This window comes from Molothrus ater, chromosome 21 (genome assembly GCF_012460135.2).
Source record: "Molothrus ater isolate BHLD 08-10-18 breed brown headed cowbird chromosome 21, BPBGC_Mater_1.1, whole genome shotgun sequence".
NCBI lineage: Eukaryota > Metazoa > Chordata > Aves > Passeriformes > Icteridae > Molothrus > Molothrus ater.
The window spans coordinates 10,613,066-10,634,146 of record NC_050498.2 but is presented as its reverse complement, the minus strand read 5'-3'; the positions used below and the strand labels follow the sequence as shown (position 1 = coordinate 10,634,146).

The 21,081-nt window shown below is 51.4% G+C and overlaps 1 protein-coding gene across 2 annotated transcripts; it reads left to right on the top strand.

Moving 5' to 3' along the window:
* Positions 1-2,164: 2,164 nt before the first annotated feature.
* Positions 2,165-20,490, top strand: AKAP1 (A-kinase anchoring protein 1). 2 transcript variants are annotated; one of them, XM_036395088.2, is made up of 12 exons: positions 2,165-2,273; positions 7,944-8,344; positions 11,467-13,069; positions 14,352-14,485; positions 14,980-15,106; positions 15,352-15,482; positions 15,564-15,741; positions 16,413-16,563; positions 17,207-17,274; positions 18,165-18,238; positions 18,707-18,772; positions 18,910-20,490. In XM_036395088.2, the coding sequence occupies exons 3-12, from the start codon at positions 11,491-11,493 to the stop codon at positions 18,967-18,969; spliced, it is 2,568 nt and encodes an 855-aa protein (XP_036250981.1). In that variant the 5' UTR covers positions 2,165-2,273; positions 7,944-8,344; positions 11,467-11,490; the 3' UTR covers positions 18,970-20,490. The 2 variants fall into 2 exon arrangements, with proteins under 2 accessions (XP_036250981.1, XP_036250979.1); XM_036395086.2 differs by lacking the exon at positions 7,944-8,344.
* Positions 20,491-21,081: the final 591 nt, after the last annotated feature.

Here is a 21,081-nt window from a genome sequence, read left to right as displayed (position 1 = left end):
CATTACCAAATGTGTGTCTGTGCTCCCCTTGGGGCGCTCCAAGGACAGGGACAGAACACCTGAGCTCAGCTCTAAGTGATGGATGAGCCACCTGTGTGCCAGAGGGAAGGGCCAGAGCCAAGCCCCTGCAGCTGTGCCCCTCTCAGAGCAGGGACATGCCAGTCCCCCTACCCGAGCTACAGTTCTCACGTGTGAGTCCTTTGTGCCTTGCAACAGGGGCTCTTCAGCTGGCTGCTCCTCTGCTTAATGAGCTCTCAAATGAAAATCACTCCTAGGCTTGTGTGGGTGGAAAGGGTACAAAAACAACTCTCATGATGTGACTTGTTCAAATAAGTATGGGTTTGTTCTTCAAAGGAATCATGAAAAAACCTCTGATGACAGGATCTTTTGGGATATTTAAATAACAGTGCTATAAATAGCCAGGAGAGCTCAAGAAAATCCCCCTGAACTATTAAATAGTATTTTAGTTTTTTTTCTCATAGCATACTGTCCTTCAGACAAACTGGAAATATCTGTTCTGCTGCTTCCACCCCCAGTTAGGTACTGGGAGAGCAAGGTCTGCCCAGGAGAGCTGGCTGTGCAGCAAGACACGGTGCAAATGCTGAAGAGCTGCTCATCCAGCCCTCCTCCTCCTCCTCGGGCTGCGAGGACAGGGGGAATGAAACTGCAGGGGGTTTCAGCAGTTCTGGTGCCCGTGTGTGTCTGACACAGGCTGTGGCTGTGACCTTGACAAACCCCTGACGTTTGACCACCAGGCACTGCACACGCCGGGATTGCCCAACAGCCGAGGGTGGCTGTCGGTTGGGAATTCTTAACGGAAAAACTTCTGAGAGCCTCAGATTAGGGACATCAAAAGGGCAAAGTCTCAACAACGATGGATTTTTCCACTTCATGTGTGACACAATTTGGAGTTTTTAAGTGGGTATTTAGTATTAATTCCCGACTGCTCCGAACAAAAATATAGAGGCAAATCAGGAACTTTTCACAGAAAAATACTTGGACAAATCAGTGATTTAGGAAGGACAATCCTGCTCGTGACTGTGGTTTCTCCAAGTTACTTATTTACACTCTCACATACCCACCGCCTGCTGCAGGCACGTGTCAATAAGCAACGGGCAGGTTTGAAGAGCATCGATGATTTCCCAGTCTCCTCCAAGTGCCTTGTCCAGAGCTATCCTGGAATCAGCTGTCACACAGCCCACTGAGCGTGGCACTGCCAGCAGTGATCAGCCATGCTGCACTACTGTGCATCCCCCCAAACCTCAGAGCTTCCTCGGGACAGAGAAATCAGTCACACACTGGATCTTCTGCAATGATACCAAAAGCCCTGGGGGGAAACGTCACAAGTCCTACACAGTAACATGGAAAGTCTCTATTAATTCCAACTTGGTGGTGCTGCAACTGAGCAATAACTTTGCCTGAACACAGATTTGCATTTCTCATTCTAGTTCAGCCCTGCAGTTCCAAACCATTGCGGTAGCTGCTGGCTAATATTTGCTCACTAATGTGTCACCACCAGACAAACGTTCGTGTAAAACTCTGTCTAAAGCTCAGATTCACCTGCTTGGGTGTGTGGCTGTGTTAGCAGGCAATGAGGTGCTCTGGCTCCGGGGCCCAGCCCGAAGGTCCCAGCAGAATGCAGAGGCGGGCAGGCGGAGGGTGCTGTAGCAGCCTTGAGCAGCAGTGACAGGAGCCATGCCCAGCGACTTGTGGAGGTGCCCAAGGCCCGACCGGGGCACCCGGCACAAACCCCGGGGCCAGGTGGGGAGCGGGGCTGCGGGGACCCGCGGGGCTGTGGGAAACGAACTCCCATGCGGGCAGAGGCCGGGAGAGGCCCGGGATGAGGGACATGGCGGGAGTGGCGGCCGGGCTGGGCGTCGGCGGCCCCACAGGGCCTGTCTGCGCCCGTCCCGCGACTACCGCGGGAGAGAGAGGAGGGGAGGGGAGGAAGGGGGCGCGTCCGGACTCTCCCCGAGCCTCGGGCCCGCGCCGTAGCGGCCCTAGGCACGATCCCGGCCGCGGACCGATCCCGGTCTCGGCCCGACCCCGGCGCCGCCGCGGCTCCGCTCCCTCAGGGCACGGGGCGGGGCTGCGCGCGCGCGCGCGGGAGTCTCGCGGGACGCGGCGCTCTCGCGAGAGGGGCGGGGCGGGGCGGGGCGGTGTCGCTGCATGTCCGAGCCGGGCGGCCCGGCCGGGGCACGTGGGGCGGCACCGGCACCGCTCCGGACCGGGCCCGGCACCTCTCCGGGCTCCGCCGCCGCGCCGGAGCATCCGTAAGTACCGCCCTGGGCCGCCGCCCGCCCGCTGGCGGAGTGGCGGGGCCCGCGGCCGTGGCTGTCAGCGGCGGCGCTGCGGGGCGCGCTGAGGGTGCCCCCTCGCCGCGCTCCCGGCCGTGCCTGCCCCGGTGCCGGCGCTCGGGCCGGGGCGGGAGCGCTCCCGCGCGGCCCAAGGTCAGCGCTCCGGCCCCGCCGTGACCGCGGCCGTGGGCAGCGGGCGGGGGCCGTGCGTGTCGGGATGCGGGGCGGCAGCGGGCGGTGCGGGCCCCGCGGGGCAGCTCGGTGTCCTGCTCCGGGATGGGGGCGGTGAGGGGCCGGTCCGGGCCCTGCAGGGCCGCTCTGCGTCCTCCTGCTCGCGGTCCCGGGCGGCAGCGGCAGGGGCGGTTCGCCCGTTCTGAGGGCAGCGCTGCGGCCGGGGCTGCCCGCCCGCCGTGAGGGCGGGAGGTGGCACGGGCGGCGCGGAGTCGCGGTGAAGATTAAGGCACCCTGTGCTGTCTGGTCTGGCGAGCCTTGCCTGTGTTATGGTAATGGCCGTAAAAAGTGCTATTTGCAAAACTTCTGATGTGCTGTAGTGACTCCTTTTGTTCGTAAGCCAGCATGGATTACAGGGGGGAGCAGAGGAATTAAATTATATTGCTACTGAGGAAGTGATGTTGTGTCTTGCTTTCCTGGGAGAATCCTTGTTGTTTGCTCTCTCTTTTTCTTCTTCCCTCTCATTGAAGCAAGGGAGATCTAAGTAACTCCTGCTCCAGAAATGGGCAGCCTGATCTGTGCCTGGCTGAGTTCTTTACTGCAGTCCCATAATCCCGTGAGGCCATGACCACAGAGTGGACAGGCATCTGAGCAAGGGCATCCTCTTCATGGATGTTATCCATAATAGCAGGAAATGGCACCTAAAGGTGTATTTGGCTGCAGCCCACCTGTTGGGCAAAGCCGGGGCTGTGGGACGGCAGAAATCGAGCCTTCCTGTGTTGCCGGGGTTGTGCTGCACCTGCCGAGCGTTATCGGGCCCTGTGGACTTTGTCTCAGGTGAAAGGAATTGGCTGGTGCTGCGGAAGGTGTAGCGCTGCTGTAACTTTGTGGCTGTGAATGATCTACCGAGCACAGCCCCGCTCGGAGTGGCCGGGCCGGGCACGTGGAGCGGGGAGTGCAGCGCAGCTCCCCGGGAGCCGGGCTGGCCTCGGCAGCGCTTGGGCCAGAGCTGCCAGAGCAGCTGAACAGAGCTGGCTCCTCTGCTGGGATCGCTGTGTGACCCACTTCGGGTCATTTAACCTCCTCATTCTGCAATGAGCTGCTTGTGTGAGGGGTGAAGGGGCTGTGCAGGCACCTGCTGTACCTGGTGTGGGCCTGTGACTCTGGAAAAGGGCAGCACAGCCTCGCTGTGTGTCTCATTCTCCATGCCCTGGTGTGCTTGCTGCACAGTGCGAATGCGCTGGAGGGAATGACAGCTGTCAAGTAAGTGAGGAGGGAGAAGTCTGTAGAGCTTGAGCAGTGCTTGAAGTAGGATGGAATCCACTGGAATCCATTCATGCATCGATTCCTGTCCTGGTCTTGCTCACCTGACAGTCTTTCAGCTTCTGCTTAAGTTTCATTGAGCTCTTGAAGGACTTTTAAAAGCTCTCCTGGGGTTTAGGCAGGTCAGTCTGTCACTGCAGTTGTAGCAGTATCTTCTGCAACAGGCTGTTTGCTCTCAGACATGAAGCTATTGATATGTTGGGGCTGGAGGGTCTGTGTGGATGGCATTGCAGGAGCTCAGTTGTTGTGTGTTAGCAGCTGTTTTGTACTTGGGAGTGCTCTCCTTATTCAGCCTTGGTTTAGAAACCTATCCGAGGAACCAGATTCCTTTTTAAAGAATGCTGGAGATGCTTTGAGATCCTAATACTGGAAATTATGGACTGCCTAGGAAGCCTTGGCTTTAACCTAGACACTCCACAACGCCTGAAATGGGGGCAGAGGAATGCCCTCACTACCCAGGGTGTGAGGTGACAGGACTTGCAGCTCAGATCCACCACGATTTGTCTGTTCCCAAAGGTGCAGATTGCCTGTGGAGTTAACTGTGGCAGGAGTTTGCTGCAGGAGTGCAGCCAAAGCTCTCAGAGCCAGCAGCAGTTTGATTTGTGATGGCTGAGACTCTCTCTTCGCTTTGAAAACATTGCAGGCTGGCTGCAGGGGGATTGGAGAGCAAGTGCACTTCTGCAGGAGCAGTTATCTGAAGAGCATAATGCTTTTAAAGCAACATAGCCCACTTATCTGTGCCTCTCCTTGTTCGTGTGCACTTAACTCATGTGAAAAAATGATTTAAGGTATTTCTAGCGTCCAGGGAGCCTGTAATAGGATTGGGGCTGGTATCCCAGTTGCCCCTAGCAACATCTAGAGCTAATAAAAAGCATTAATTGCAGCATTAATTACTTATAATTGTTTCATGTTTCAGATCTAATGATTAGCCTTTTTAAAATCCTGATTTCTAACTGCAGTGCTTCTGTGGAGCTCTTAATGCAAATGGCTGGTTAGACTTCATGAAGTGATGATTAAGTTCAGGCAGCCATGCTCAGATATTCAGAAAAAGCTATTTTATTCTTCAGGTGTTTAATATTTCCTGGAAATTGAAGCTGTTGCATTTGTTTCCCATGGGGGTTGCTAGAAGGGGAGATATTTGCATGTCCCAAACTGCCTTTTCAAGTGTTCTGTCTTCAGCTGGTTCACTGTATGTTTCTTTATTGTCCACTATGTGGATTTTGGTCCTGCATTTTGTCAGCTGGAAGCTAACTGGATTTTTTGGGTCCTGTACATCACTTCTAGCAGAGATGAATATTTCATAAAAGACCATTTAAAATCATTCTTGAGCAAACAAATCACTGCTGCAGACCTGTCCTGGTTGCTTTTGACCTCTGCTGCCACCTGGCACTGAGGATGAGAAACTTGCCATGTGCTGTGGCTGATTTTTGACTCTGGGTATAAATAGCAGCAGTTCCTGGCAAAAGTTCATGATTTTCATGTGCCTCTGGTATCAGAGGCATTAGCTTTGCTTGGGGATGAACCTGGGGATGGGGAACTTGGAGATCTCTGTGGTCAGGCTGGCGTGTGCTGCGCCGCTCCTCACAGCCCTTGTTCATGCACACGAGTTCTTGCTGCTCCTTCACATGAGTGGCTCTCAGTGAAGCCTTTGCTGTTCCCTCCCAGCACAGGTGAATGCACACAGGGCATCCTCCTCACTGATGGTTGCTGCCCTCCCTCTCTGAGTGCTTCTGCAGTTCTCCTCCAGCCGAGCCTTGGTCACACGGCTGCCAACCAGACTCCAGTGCTTTCTGCTCTGCCTGAGCCCAGTGCAGCTCTTGTTTTGGGAAGCTGTTTGTCAAGGTCTTGTGGCTGTGCCCAGCAAACATCCCGTGAGCAGAGCTGCTGCTGCTCCCCAGATACCTGGGGACCTGTTTGGTCTCTGCTGCTCTTGGCTCCTGGCTCTTGCAGCCCTATCAGTGTGTTTGCTGGAAACCTCCCCGTTCTGTCTCCTTGAAAATCCAAGCTTGTTTTTGTCTCCTGTGCAGAGTATATTGGAAGCCCTTGGTTAGTTTAGTCTCTGTTCTGTGGAAATTGATAGAGATGCCAGGCATCTGACTCAGGTGGCTGCTTTTAAATCTTCATTTACAAGCTGTGCATGTAGTGGCCACTACACTGTGTTACCCATAGGAAGGGCTGCATTGGCTTCCTTATGTACAAGCAAACACAAAAGGCTGACTATTGGATGTGTTTATTCTGAAATCCTGGAAAATAATTTGTTCTGTTCTCCAGCCTGAGTGAAAATGCAGAGTGTGAAAGATAAAACTTTTCCCAAATCCAGACCTTTGTAATGTGTTGATAGGTTATAAAGATAATAACAGCTGCTTTACCTGTACTGTGGGGGTACAGGTAAAGTGGTGCAGAAGCAGTTTTTGAAGCTTGCTGATGTATCTGAAAGACTTTTCTGGGAAAGTGGAGAAAAAGCTCTCTGCAGTAGAGTATTCAGAGGGAGGAACTTGGGTGAGGAAACTATAAATAATGAAACAACTGGAGCAGGGAGGTAATAAGATATCAAGAGCAGTATGAAGCTCAATAACCTAATAGGATTAATGTTAATTACAAACTGTTCATTCCTGCAGAGCAGGAGCACTCAAGGCCCTGCCTGAGTCCATGAGAGCAGTGCTGAGGGTTGCTGGGGGCTGGTGTTTGTGTCCTTGTGAGCTTTTTAATTTTCAAAACATCTATTAAAAAAACCCTACAGGTTGGCCCAGCTGATGCTTTCATTGTAAAGCTCTGAGTGTGGAAATAAATAGGAACTGTTCTGGGTGGTGCACTGGTGCAAAGGCTGCTGCAGGAGCTGTGCTGGGCCAGGGCTGGGCTGCTGAGTGGGGGAAACACAGAACCAACAATCAGTGTGGCAGCTCCAGCTGCGAGGGGGGACTGAGCTCTTGTAGGAACAGCACTGATGCTGATTACACTGAAAGCAGTTTTTATCTCAGAGATAAAAGACAGCCTGGTGTTAATGGTGTTTCTTGTTCCAGAGCACTAGTTTAATTCTACATCAACCAGCTTTTTCAGCCTTTTACTTAAGTCGCAGTTTATCCTCCTGCAAATAGGAGACTGCTGGTCCTTAAATGTTCTAAGGTTGTGGAGTGGCTTCACTGGTGGTTTTCATTCAGAGAGGAACCTGTTCCTTGGGCTCATAGCCCATGTTTACTGGGCTGTGAAAAGGTGGTGTTGCTCAAGGGCTATCTCTTGCTGTTCTAGTCTTTCAGTGCTACTGTTTGAAGCAGAAATTGCTGCACAGCACTTGCCTTTAATTAGTTAAGTACAGAGAGACTTCCCTGTTGGCTTCTTTTAAAACAAGTGCCACCCAGTTTGCGATCTTGCTGGCCTGGCTCCTACCTGTCTCTGGGTGTTTGTAGCTCCTGAGTCACGCAGTCTGAGCTCCTGCCTCTGCGTGGTGTTGGGTTTGGAGGGGGTTGGCTGCCGAGAGGGCTGGGGAGGCTGTGGAATCTGGTGGCCAAGTGACACCCTGGTGATGCAAGGGCTGCCAGGCTGCTGTGGCTTCACAGCTCCCTCCTGTAAGCTCAGGCCAGGGCTGCTGCTGACCTGCATGGGAGAAAACCCCCTGTGCTCTGCAGCTGGAACAGCTGGGAGCACGTGCTGCAGCAGGACTGGCAGGAGGTCCCTCTGTTGTGGATGTTCTGCCTCCTTCATCCTGTGTGAAGCACAAAGAAGCTGCAGTTAAATCATGCAGTGCCACGTGCCAGTTCAGCTTTCGATGAAAATATGCCTCGTGCCAAGGGTGGGTTATGTAAGTCCTTACGTCTGTTTCAGTGCAGCAATTTCTCTTATTTTAGTCTTAACAGTAGGGCCCCCAGTTCCTTAGGTTTTTGTTAACTCCTGCTCTTATGCCTCCTATAAGGCAGAGCATGTGCTACCAGTTATTTTTAGCATGGAAAAATTCAAGAGCCCACGTGGTCCCATTTAGTTTGAACCATGCCAGCCTGTCCAGTTCTCTTTCACCCAGATAGTATTTATTTCCCAAGTGCTGCTTCACTAACTACAGGGTTTGTCAGGAGGCATCCTGGCCTTGCTGTTGAAGCTGCATTTCCAATTTGCTCTGTGATCCTTTAGGACGGGCTTTAATTCCAGCCTTGATTTCCACAGCTTTCAGGGTTTGGAAGCCTCTCAAGTGCAGGGGCAGAGGGAAGCGGAGGAGCCAGGACCGGCTGAGGGTTCGTCCCTGCAGAGCATGGGGGCTCAGTCACTTGGGAGTCATCCTGGCCTCTCTCCTGGTGGAGACTCGAACCAGCTCGCCTTCAGAACAGACCTCCTTGTGTGTAGAAAACCCTGAGATTCTGAGCAAGTGCTTGCTGAACTCCTCTGGACCTGGAGAATGAATTATCTGGCGTCCCCGGGAACCTCGTGCTGCGAACATTTCTGACCTTATAAGGCTGTGAGTGCTGAGGGCTCTGTGTCCTGGCCAGGAAACAAGGTGGCTTAGAACTGCTCTGGGACCCTAATGTAAACGAGTAGAGTAAATTGGCTGTCCTTGGCTTTTTTCTCAGGTAGGTGATGTGTGCATTCTTTCTTGTCCTCATCTCCTTGCTCTTTACCAGCAGTTTTCCATAAATCCAGTCAGGACACAGACTTGGAGAGCTGACTGACCCCTGCTCTCCCTTTGGTGCCTTGATCCCATCCTGACGTGCAGAGGGAATTATGTAGCGGTTTGGAGAAGCCTCATGCCCCAGCTCTCCAGCCATGATAGGTGTGACATTTAGGCCGGATTCCCGGCGTGCCAGAGGGAAGTGGAAGTGGCTGGTGCTGGGCTGAGCGCATACAGTGCATGAGCTCTGCACTATTTATGGTGCAGGGCTGTTGGGGCCCTGCCTCTTGGGAATGGTGCTGGAGATGCAGTGCTTTCTGGGGGCTCTGGCTCCTGCAGGCTGCTCCTCTCCTTTCCGGAGCTGCTGCATTTCCCAGCTGGCTCCTCCTGCCCGGAGAGGGAGAGTGCAGGCCCTGCTGAGCCGGGCTCCCTCCCTCTTGGCAGTGCTTGAGGGCATGTGATTTGACAAGTTGCCATTTTCTGTCCTGCTGCTGGCAGGAAAATCCCAGGCTTTCTTCCCCCAGTGTGTTAAAATGATGCCATTGCCACTGCAGTCCTGAGCTGGCTGTCAGAAAGGCAGCGGGGGGATGGCTTGGTTACTCTGGGCCAGGCTGGGAAGTGGCTGTGGGCTTTGGGGGAGAAGGGGACATGGAGCAGTGTCCCAGCCCTTGGGATGGGCAGGTTGGATCTGCTGTCCTCAGGCATCACGTGCAGCCAGGCTGTGACCAGCATGGCAAGATCTGCCAGAGCCTCCTGCCAGGTCTGTGTGAGGAGATGTTTGTTGGTGTTGAGCTGTTTCCCGGCCAACCCAGCACTGCGGGACGTCTGCTGGCATCTCGTGCCCAGCCACTGCCTTTCAGCCTGCTCTGACTGATGCAGGATGTGGAATTCCCATTTCACATGATCCTGGTGGTGATGCAGCTCTGGCTTAAATAATAAATCAAAAACATGAAATCAAATGAGAATTGCAAGGAGCTGCAAGGGACAGCTAATCCAGCAGTCCCCACTCATCCAGGTATCATAGAGGAGTGCAGATCTGTATCCTAAATGATGATAATGTTCAGAATGACTCACAGAACTGTTTTGTCTGCCAGACTTTAGGACAGGCTTATCCCTCTGGGGCATCCTGCAACTGTCTCCCTGTGCTGCAGAGCTGTGTGGGGCTATGGTTTGGACAGTTGGTGCAACTTAGTAGGGAATCAGATAATAATAGGGCTGTCTGTTTAATTGGGAATGCTTGCTGGGAATGGACTTATGTGAGCCACTTTAATTTGGGTTTGTAGTATGCCTGAGAGACAGCTTGTAGGGTAGTTCTGCATTAATTACAACAACTTGGGCACGCAGCAGATGAGCACTCACAGCTCACAATGTGCCATTGTTCTGGGCAGCATAAAGGGGAACCTTTTGTCTTGGGAATGTACAGGCTTCACCCTTTCCATTTGCCAGCTTCCAAACACAGAGCAGCCGCAGTATTGCATAGGTTTGTTGGTTTTTTAATTCTAAGATCCCAGATGTTGCCGTTAACAGAGGGTTCACCCTCAGCAGTGCTCCCTGACTGCATACAACCAGCTGGGAGTAACTGGGATTTAGTTACTTCTTAGTTACTTAGTTTATTTAATCAGCTACAAATGTCTGATGGACACGCAAGTCTCTGTGTAGAACAACATGAATGCCTTATTTGTGATGTACTGGGAATATTACCGAACTTAAATTGTGTCTGCAGCTGACCTTTAATTTGGGATTGAACAAGCAATTTTCTAGTCCCTGCCTTTGCCATTCTTTCATTCATTTGTGTGCCTGAGTGTCTGGGCCCTGCAGGAAGCAAGACAGAGTCTGAGCTAGTGTGGGTGAAGTTGTGTGGATGCTCCTGTGGAATGGAGAGTGTGGCTGGAGGAGGTGAGAAATCTGGGGTGAGTATGAAATTATCTGAGGCTCTGACACTGGGTTTGAGCCCGAGGGAGGCATGGTTTTGTCCCTCAGCTAGAATGTCATCAGCTCCTTGTAGAGATTGTGGCCTGAAGGAGTGTGGCACTGGGAGCTGTGGTTGGGGTGTTAGTCCTGATAACAGAAGGGGTTTTTGGTTGAGACACACTGGGGCCAACTGCCTTGGTTGTCTTCTCTTGTCATAGAAATATTATGCTTCTAAAGAGGAACCAGATAATGCTCTTTTCCAGTGGGTGGCTCCCATTTCTAAGATTTTGCTATCTCCTGAAAACAATCTTTATTTTTGTTCCTTGCTGGCAAGAGTCTTGAGGGCTGTTTGAATTAAAGCCTGTCTGTGTAAGCACCCTCAGACACGTGGTGTTTTGCTTTAATTCCTGTGCAGTGAAAATATAAACTGTAAGTGCTTTGCAGCAAGGCTGTTTGGGATGTGGTAACAGTTTAGCTGTGCATTCCAGTTGCAGACATTCCTTAAGGAAAAGGGAAGGCCTGGCAGCCCTGCCCCATGTGACTCAGGTGAGGCTTGCCAGTGAAGGAGCACGACTGGGTGTCCAGGTGGGAAGGAGGTCAGAGCCTTGCAGAGGGAAAGGGAGAGCTGCCAGCTTTTAAGTCAGGGGAGTGGCAGCTGTCAGTGTAGTGAGTTTGGATGTAGAATAAACTTTGAGCTGCATTCCTCAGGCTTTATAGAAGTGTGTGTTGTCAGAGTCCAGAGCCCTCAGGAATGGGGTGCTGCCTTTCAAGGGGAGAGCTGGGGAGCCCTCCTGCTCTGTGCCAAGCCCCTGCCATGGAATGCTGTGGTCCAGCTGGGCTGGGAGCCCAGCCTGGTGCTGGAGGAACCTGCTGTGCTGGAGGCTGTCCTGGGGCAGGGCTGACCTGCAGAGGTGTGAGGCAGAGGAGGCAAGGGGAGATTAAATGCAGAGGCGAGGAGGGGTGAAATCATTGAGTGTAATGATAAGACATGTCCAGATATCACTAATCTTGGGTAAGGATCTTGTTCTGTGGCGTGCTGGTAGAGCAGAGATGTGAATTTCTAGAGCAGCTGGAAAACAAGCCTGACCATGCTAATAGCAATACCTCAAGGCACTTATGGGACCTCCTGCCACCTTCCCTGGGACTGTTTTAACGTGTTCCTGTTTCTCCTAGGTGTAACTGCTGAAGCTCTCTAAGATGGCTTTACGCTTCCGCAATTTCGTCCCGTATGCCATTCCCGGAGTGCTGGCGCTTCTTGGCTGCTGGTGGATCTATTCCTGGAGAAAAAAACACTCAGGCTATTGCAACAAACAAGCAATAGCCATTGCAAGGGAGAAGCAGGAGGAAGTATCAGAGAGTGATGCGCGTCCCAAGCCAGAAGCGTGTGTCCCTCGGAGAGTGCCTCTGCTGTCAGGGAGAGAGAGCCTGGAGCAGCCAGCCCCCAGCTCCCTGCTGCCCACGGTGCCCTCTCCTCTGCACCCAGCTCATGAGAGGCCGGAGCTCTCACGGCACCCCCCAGACCTGTCAGCCACGGCAGCTGGGCCCAGTGAGCAGCTGGAATCGGTGGGGTCTGGAGAGGGAAGCGGTGTCCCTGCTCGTGCCTCTCTCCCTCTGCTCGCTGGGAGCTCAGAGTGTGACCAGAACGAGGTATTGAGCCACACACTGGGGCAAAGCTTGGGGGCAAAGCAAGGCCAGCAGCCACCCCTGACACAGGAGTCTTTGGGAGTCACAGAGGACACCAGCAACACAGAGCAGTCGGATGAGTCTTCGTTTAAGCCCCCTAAGGAAAAGCAGATGCCAGGAATCGTGCAGTCAGATACTGGCTCTGTGACAGCCTGTTGCTGGGGATTGGAGAAAGAAGCCAGTGCCCCACAAGCCTTTCTGAATGAAGCTGAAGTATCAGGTCACGAGGATTCTGCAGTGAGTGTGTTACCAGGGAGTTTGGAGTCTACCTGTCCAAAGCAGTCCAGGGAAGAAGAGATCTCCGAGTCAATCATTGGTACTGTACCAGTGTGTCAGAAGGACACACAGCCAAAAAGAGATGAGTTGGAAAGAGAGAAGATTGGAGGAGTGAGTTTGGACAAGGAAGTTGAGAAAATTGAGCAAGTGGCAATACAGATAATTTCCAAGGTCATTTTGGCAGCAACCGAGGAAGTGCTGTCGGGTTCTGCAGGCGATGCATCCCCTTGGCTCTGCCAGGCCACTGCCAGCCGAGCTGAGGCTCCTCTGGGCATGGAGAGTGTTGCTGCCTCTGCTCAGGTGCCTGTGGAGGGAGCCACAGCAGCTGATGGGAGCGTGGCTGCAGGGAGCAGTGCAGGGGAGCACGGTCAGGGTGTGGCAGATTGCTCATCACACGGCTGCTGGGCCAGCCCCGTTCAGGGGAGCACAGAGGACTGTCAGGTGAAGAGCTGCGTGTGCAGGGAGTCCCAAGGAGTTGGTCGGACTCATGTGGAGAACTCTCTGGAAAAGTCACCTTTGTCCATGGAGGACTCTGGGTATGGCACGCACACACCCGGAGGTGGGACGAGCGTGGAGGAGCCCCTGCAGAGCACAGTGCTGTCTGTCACATCAGAGCAGCACTCGGACTCACTGAGCACATCCTCAGCCCCAGACACGTCTGCTGAGCAGAGCTTGGTCCCAAGGGAGACCCCCTCTGCTGCAGGGCTGCCTGAGGGCAGCACGGTGCCCTACAGCAATGGGATCCTGAAAGAGGATGGGCCAGACCTGAGTCAGGAGTGTAGCAGTGCTCCAGGCACAGATGGAGATCACTCAGAAGGTAAGGGACTGGAAAATCCTCCTGCAAAAAATGTAGTGAACAAGCATTGCTGGGGAGCACCTTGCAGGTGTGAGACCTCGTACCAGTGGTTTCTGGTGACCTCCAGGACCCCCTGGGTGCTTACCCCTGTTCATGGGCTGCTGCTGACAGGAAGGTGAGGCAGGTTCTGAGGCGCTGCTGGAGGAGCCAGAGCAGAGCTCTGATGAATTGTGATAGAATCAGCTGGTTGCAGAGCAATTACCCTGAAGCCTTTTTGTTTGGAGGGGCAGGTGCATGCCAAGAAATCCCAACAGGGAGCAATATTCATGGAGTTTCCCCATCTGTCTGTGCTGCTTTTCCCTTGTAGATGCTGGATGATGTGTGCCTGGCACAGAACATGCAAAGCTGTCTGAGCAAACATTAGCCCGTGTGACCTTGGGGAGGGATGTTAAAATCCTTTGTAGGACCCTGTGGTGCCAACAGCCCTTAATGACAGGGGATGTCTCTAGTAATTGCTACAAAGCAGTTGGAACACTGCTTGTTGCAAGACATGGGGTTGAGTTTGCCAGCAATGAAGGATTGAACCCACTGGATGTTTTCACTAGTGAGAGTAAGCCAGGAGGAGAAGGTATTGCCTTGTTGTAAAGTGCTGGTGTGACAAGAAGGTCCAGGAGTCAGGTTGTGGAGCCTGGTGGCACTGAGACACTGAGGTGGGGAAAGGGGAATGCAGCAGGTAAAGCTGATGAGGTGGCAGTGCTGGACAACAGGTCACCCAGCTGACCTTCACACCCAGACTGTGAGTCTTACATCTTCCCTTTGCCTACAAAGCTGATGCCAACAGCTGCACCCTTGGCCTTTCTCAGCCTCTGTGCTGTGTTACCCATTAAGATGTGGCAAATGTGAAGCAGCTCTTGGGTTCATTTTTCTCTTTGGTCTCAGTGGATGGTCTGAATACTTGCAAGCAAGTGAGGATCTTCATGTTTCTGCTTGTTAATGGGAGGAAGGACCAAGCTCGTGTTACACTGGCTGTATCTGAGATCTGGTCAGGAGGAGGCTGTTGGAATTTGTGCCTTTCCCAGGCAGAAATGCTCCTGGTATTGGCTGATGGTTTGGGAGCAAAATGCACTTCAGCTCTTGCACCTTGTTTCTTCAAATATAGGGCAAATTTGGGCAAAAGGCAGCCCCCTGCCATGCCCCATAGTGGGCACACCTGGCACTGGGGTCACTCTGCAGCCCTTCCCTTTGGGGTGGCAATGTAAGTGTGGGTCTTGGGGGCTGTCTGAATGCTTGTGCTGTCTCGTAGGTTCAGATGTAAATAGTGTGGATTTTGTGGACAGTGGCAGTGCCATGAGGAAGACAGTGGCTCGCCAGAATGCGAAGCTGGAAGGAGGATCCAGCAAGCCAGACTTCGTTATCTGGGAAATCGAGGTCCCAAAGGTAACCAGCTGCTGGCCTGCTCACCATCCTGCCCTGCCCTACACAGCCACCTCCTGGTCTGCTGCTGGCCCTGTGCCATCCCAGGGAGATGAGCACACAGTCCAGGACAGCTGGAGCGTTCTGCTCCCGTTAGGACTCGCAGGAGTGAAGAGCCAGTGCACAGCTGTGAACATGCAGCACTCCAGGGCTACACCCAGGGGCATGGTGCTGGTTGAACTTGTTGTTGCCCATTATCTTCCTTCCAGCCTGGAAGTCCAATGCTCTGAAAGCATCCAGGAGGCTTTGAGGGTACCCAGGTATTAAGAACACGGGGTTATCAAAATGAGCTGTGCTTACTGGTCTGAACTCATCCCAGACCCCCTGAGCTCTGCACTGGTCCAGCACTGCCTTGTGTTTATCCTGCCTGTGAAAGGGGAACTGAGAATGTGAGAGAGCAGATATGGTTGATCTGTGTTTCTCTTCCTGACTGTTGCTTTCTTGTCCCTTTCCTGAAGGAATTAGTTGGCCGCTTGATTGGCAAACAGGGGAGGTTTATGAGCTACCTGAGACAAGCATCTGGTGCCAAGATTTATGTCTCAACGCTACCTTATTTCCGTGACTCCCAGGTCTGTCACATCGAAGGTGAGTGGGATGTGTCTCTATTCATGGTCTATTGGGGGACTTAATTAGATGAGCAAGGAATTTAAATGGATTTAGTGGCTTCTGAGTCCATTGCTTTTCAAAACTCCTCTGGGCAACCTGTTAAAACTTACACTGTTGAGGTAGTGCAGGAGGATCCTGGCAGTAGAATTTCTTCAAGTGACAGGACTGGAGGTGTCCTCAGCATGCCCATGCTAGAGACTTCCCTTGGGATTCTTGTCTTCCAGGGACTTCTCATCAAGTGGAGAAAGTCCTGAGCCTGATTGGCAAGAAGTTCAAAGAGCTGTGTCTCACCAACATCTACACCCTCCCTCCGCCGATGCCGCTGCCGCTTCACTCCCTGCTCGTGTCCGCCTGGGTGAGTCCCGGCTCCGGCAGTGCTGGGGCTGGAGCTTGCATTGCCAGCAGCACTCATGGCAGCTTTTCCTCCCCGTGGCAGCTGTTCCTCCCCGATGGAGTCACTGTGGAGGTGGTGGTGGCACACCAGGTGGATGCAGGGCACATGTTCCTGCAGCAGCACACACACCCCACGTTCCACGTGCTGCGCAGCCTCGACCAGCAGATGTTCGCCTGCTACTCTCAGCCCGAAATTCCAACCCTGCCCACTCCAGTAGAAGGCAAGTCATGGATGCTCACACGTTGTTCTGTTGAGAAAGTTCTGGGCTCCTGTGCAAACCTGTTGTCCCTGAGTCAGGTGTGGGAAGTTCCCAGTGGACAAGGATGTGATAGCTCACGTGTCATCCCATCTTTAAGCTGCTGCCAGAGTACAGACGTTGCTCTGCTCTCCCTTACCCTGCTCATCCCTGGAGTACCTCCCAAGCCACATAGCTGCATGTTGAAATTCAGAGTGAGATCAAGCCTGTCTCAGGTTATTTCCAGTCAACCTGGCATCTGGGGTATTTCTGCTGGCAAAGTGTGGAGCTGCTCCCACACCTTCATAGTGTCACTGTGTCCGTGTCTGTCACCGTGTCTGCACCTGGTGTGAAGGGTGCATCACGTGGAAAGGGGTTGTGTATTCCTGTGTGGAGACAGGAAGGGAACTGGGTACCTGGGCAGGGCAGCTTGGTTGTGGCAGACAGAGCTGAGAGTAAAACCCACCAGTCCTTTGTCTCAGCTGCAGGCCTGGTGTGCTGGGGCTGTGGGGGATGTTGGAGGAAGATGGAAGCAGCCTAAGGAATGCTGTTGGTTCTCCATAGATAAATGAGCAGCACTGCTCATGCCTGAAGTGCTGATTTTTGGAAATCCACTTATCCTGAGCCTTTTTTCTCTGCACTCTGGTGTTTTGCAGTTGGCATTATCTGTGCAGCTCCAGGCCTGGATGGGGCATGGCTCCGGGCTCAAGTCATCAGCTACTTCGAAGAGACCGATGAAGTGGAGCTCAAATACGTGGACTATGGAGGATATGATAAAGTGAAGGTTGACACACTCAGGCAAATCAGGTCCATAGATCCTCTCCCATGGCCTGAGGCCATGTCTGCCTCAAATCCTAATCGCAGGAGTCTGTACAGTTTGAATTCCTAAAGATTTTTCCACAGCTGGAGTGGGAAATGGTGGAAAGGTTCAGCTCAGCAATGAGTGTGGGTTCTTGGGAGCACAGCAAGATCCTGCAAGGCTTTTTTGAAGGGAGGGGAGAGGAAATGGCAGCTTCTGCCACTTCAGTGTGGAAGCTGAGGAAGAGGATGTCTTCAGGAGGCCTTGAAGTGTAATTGATTGAGCCAGGAATAAGCTCCTGATTCTCTGTGCTCCAGCCCCACTGTCTGGGACAGCTGTGTTGGATCAGGGGTTTCTTAGACAAGCCCATTAAATATTTGATTGTGCCCCAGAGCTGGGAGACAGGCAGCACAGCCTCCCTGGTGGAGGTGGGTTTTGCTTGGAGCCTGATCCAGCTTGGCATGTTAATCAGACAATTTATTGCTGCTCTTAGATTGCTGGGAGAATTGTCTGATTTTTATTTTTTTTTGTTTGACTGTCATTAATTTAAAACTGAATTCCTGTAAGAGCAATTTGATTAATCAATGTCACATTGAAGAATGTAGGAGTGATTTAAAGCCCTGTTCTTACTCTGATCCTCTTTTCTTTAAGGTCTGATTTTTTAACACTACCTTTCCAAGGAGCAGAAGTTTTACTTGACAATGTGGTGCCACTTCCAGGTAAATGGAGCTCTTGATGTACTGTTGGTCCTTCTCCTGCAGGTTTCCATGGATGCCAAGATGTGTCCAAGCCATGGTTCTGTTTAAACCTTCCACCTCCTATTGCTAGTGCAGCCTCTGATGTGACAAGAGGAAGGACTGGAAAAATTGTATTGTATTCTTCTAAATGTGCTAGCATGGCATAACCTGTCAGAATCCAGGGGAAGGATGATAAATGTCCAGGCTTTTTGCTGCTTGGAGGAGACAATGAATTACTGTCCTAAGCAGCAAGTTGGCAGGACTGGCAGGGTGTAGGTGCAGTAGCTGTAACTGCTCTAATTCTTCTGTCATAGAGCTGCTGTAAATGCAAACTTAGTTTTTAATCTGCACACAAATACCTGACATTTTCCTCCTGAAATGACTGATTTGTAAAGTTCTGTGTTCAAACTCCAAGCCTGCAAGCACTGGGGGAATGTCAGTCACTGCCTAGAAACACTTCGGTTTGCTTTTTTTTGTCCTTGGCTCTGCTCAGGTTCTGGACACCTGTGGTACAGACACTTTGGGTTCCCAATGCCAGGAGTGCCCTCTGTGCAGGGTCAGCAAAGCCCTGGAGGACCTGAGCTTAGTTTATTGAGGATCAAAACAGCAACGGCAGCTCCAAGGTGCTGCAGAAATGTACTTTGCTGTCTTTAAAGCCTCCTGATTCATCAGCTACTTGAGCTTACATGATTGTGGCTGTAGGAAGCTCTTCATCCTTTTCCTGCAGAACCAACAGCTCTGGGGATGGGATCAACTGTCTGTGAGGGATCTTTGTCTCTAGGAGGACAGAGAACATCAGCTCAATAGTCCTTTCTGGCCTGTAAAGTCTGTGAAGGACCTCATGTGTTTGCTGTGCTCTCCTTTTCCCACAGATGAGGATCACTTTTCCCCGGAAGCTGACGCCGCTGTCAGTGAGATGACCAGAGGTGCTGTCCTTGTGGCACAGGTACAGCCCCTGGCTGGAGAAGCCTTGCTGCTGGTGTCCTCTGCCCTGCACTGTGATACATAAACCCCAAAGCCAGAGACTGGCTCCTGGGAACTCCCATCAGCACTGCCTGGAACTGGGAAGGGATGAGTGTTCCCTCTTGTTTGTGATGCAGGCAGGGGAAAGGGAACCTGAATGTGTTTACAGAGCACAGCAGGGCCTGGTGTCCAGCAGATCTGGGGTCCCCTGGGTGTGCACTGCTTTGCCAGTCCTCACTGGTTTTACACCATGGACATGTGGGATCTGGCTGCAGCTGGCCAGAGGCAGCACTGGGACGTCTGGTGATGTCCCAGAGACTTGCAGGCAGCACCTCCTTGCAGTCCAGAAGTGCTCACCTCTTCTGAAGTGCTTCTGGTAGTGGCTGTAGCTGTCCACGTGAGTGACTTGGCACCAGAATTGCTGCACACTCATGTTTTTCTGTGTTTCCAGGTCACAAATTATGACAGTGTCACAGGGCTGCCACTGATACAGCTGTGGAACTTGATGGGAGATGAGGTGGGTATATTGATGTATATACTGAACACTCATTAATCATAAACCTTATATTGTTGATTAGGAATTTTCAGAACCAATGTTTGTTGCTGTGGCTTCTTCACTTACCTACTCTTTGGGTTTTTTCCCCCTCCCTTTAGGTGGTGTCAATAAACAGGACTCTGGTGGAAAGAGGGTTTGCTCGGTGGCTCGACTACTAGCAATGTCCTAGATGCCTTGACTACTCTTTCTGCAGAGAAAAAAACAAAAGACAAAATCTTGTTTTGCACTGTTACAATTCGGTTTGGCAACTTCCCCCGAGGAGACCCGCTCACACCTGCCTGGAGTTTGGTGGTCCATTGAAACCCGCTTTGCTCAACTGTTACCATTTCACTAGAACAGATACCTCATCTCCTGGAAGGGGGTGTTCAAAGCCATAATGACAGATACTGTAGCTTTAAAGCAAAAAGTCCTCCCTGGCCTCTGCTCAAATTTTAAATGGAAAGATGTCAAAGCCTTGGGGGTGGCAGGAGGGAAAGGCCCCCAGGACGGTAACCGCGCTTTGGTTCCAGCTCTGTCGTGCCCCACGAACTCGGTGTCTGCTTTTCCCAAAAGTTACATCAGTTGTCCTCTTTTTAACAGGCCCTGCCTATGAAATTAATGAATGTTATTAAGGAATTTAATGTTCAGTTATGGATTTTTCTGTATTGTGCCAGTAACCTGCACAAACAGCATCCATCTTGTGTCTTCCTTGCGCCAGGAGGTGGAGGAGTTGTGTTCCTGTGTCTCACTGCAATCATGGATTTTAGGCTTGATCTGCTCTCCCTGCAGGGGCTTGGAGTGCAGGATGTTACCACTACAATTTTTGCTCTGAAATGTCATGTATTTAAAGAAAAGAAACTGCTTGCCAAGCCCAATTGTAGTTTATATTTTTCTAGCTGTGCAAGTCTGTAAATATATATTAAAAAATCATTGTAATATTTTGTACAAGAAAAACACTGGAAACAAAGGGAACTTTACAAAAACTTTTTCACACCAAAATGTCCTACATAGGTAGAACTGGTATGGAGTGCATTAGGGTAGCCAAATTATTTGGAGCATCTGAATGTTGGGAGTGTTTCAGCTCTGCTGTATGAGGATTAGTGTCCCCTTAGGTTGCTGTCTGGTTGAAATTGTGATCGCTGCATCCTTTGCTATGTTGCTGTACAGATCTGTTTAAAAAAAAAAAGTAACAACTTGGCATTACTCTTGCAGTGGTGTTCTCTCTCAATTTTTTTTTTTGTGGCTCCTTTTTAGATTTCTATTACGTATTTAAAATTTTGCTCAAGTAATTTAAGCTGACTTAATGCTCTTAAAGACATGCCCTCTAATGTGTATCATTTTAGATATGGATTGAGCTGGGATTTATTGCTGGCAGAGAAGACACTTGCCAGAAATGGTTGATGTAGTCAGTCCTCAGAAGCTGCTTCAGGTGATTCAAGGATGTGCTCACATCCTGTGAGCTGACCTGCCAGGGCATCACACATTTGGACAGTGGCCTACAGCAGCCTTTAGCCCAATCCCCTCTGCTAGGGAATGGTTATATCCTTTCTTGGAGTTCTCTCCTAGTCGATGCTTTGATTTAATGTTCATGTTTGCAGTAACATCCAAGGAAAACTAAATTGGGTAACTCAGATCTATAAAAAATATATCCTTTTGGAATGTTTCTTTCCATTGCAATTAAAGCTCGAATTTTAAGCCGTCTTAGTGAAACTGTGATGACTTAAGAGCCTTCCTTTCCTGCCTCCATTAGGGGAGCCCTGGGCTCCTTGCTCTGCACCCATGGGGTGGCTGTGCCACTGCTTATCGTTCATGGCAAAGTTTGACTTGTCTGAATGTTGGTGCTTTCTCTTCTTTGAGAGGTGTCAGAGTCAGGAATCTACAGCAGGGATGGGGAGCTCTGCCAGCATCAGCTCTGTGTTTTCCTCTGGCTCTGCACTGTGGAAGAACATCCTGTTCCTATTTGTGTTGAGAGCTGCCTGGTTTTTAAACTGCAGTAAAATAGAACATTGCAGGGGGAGAGGAACTGAAATAAGGAGGTGTTGGCAGGTAACAGATATGCAGCTCTTTCTTCTTTAAAATCACAACTCTCAGCCTATACAGAAACATAAATGCGGGGGGCTTTTTAGGTTTGGATCTTGTTTTGTATTATGGATAAAAGTGAGTGGATTTGCTGAGCTGGGGAAGGGTGTAGTTGAATATGGACTGCTTGGAAAAGGCACAGGTCAAAAAAGGCCCAGGGGAGGTTGTGGCAGTGGTGCTTTGTGCCCTGTCAGACCTCGGGGATGAGCTGT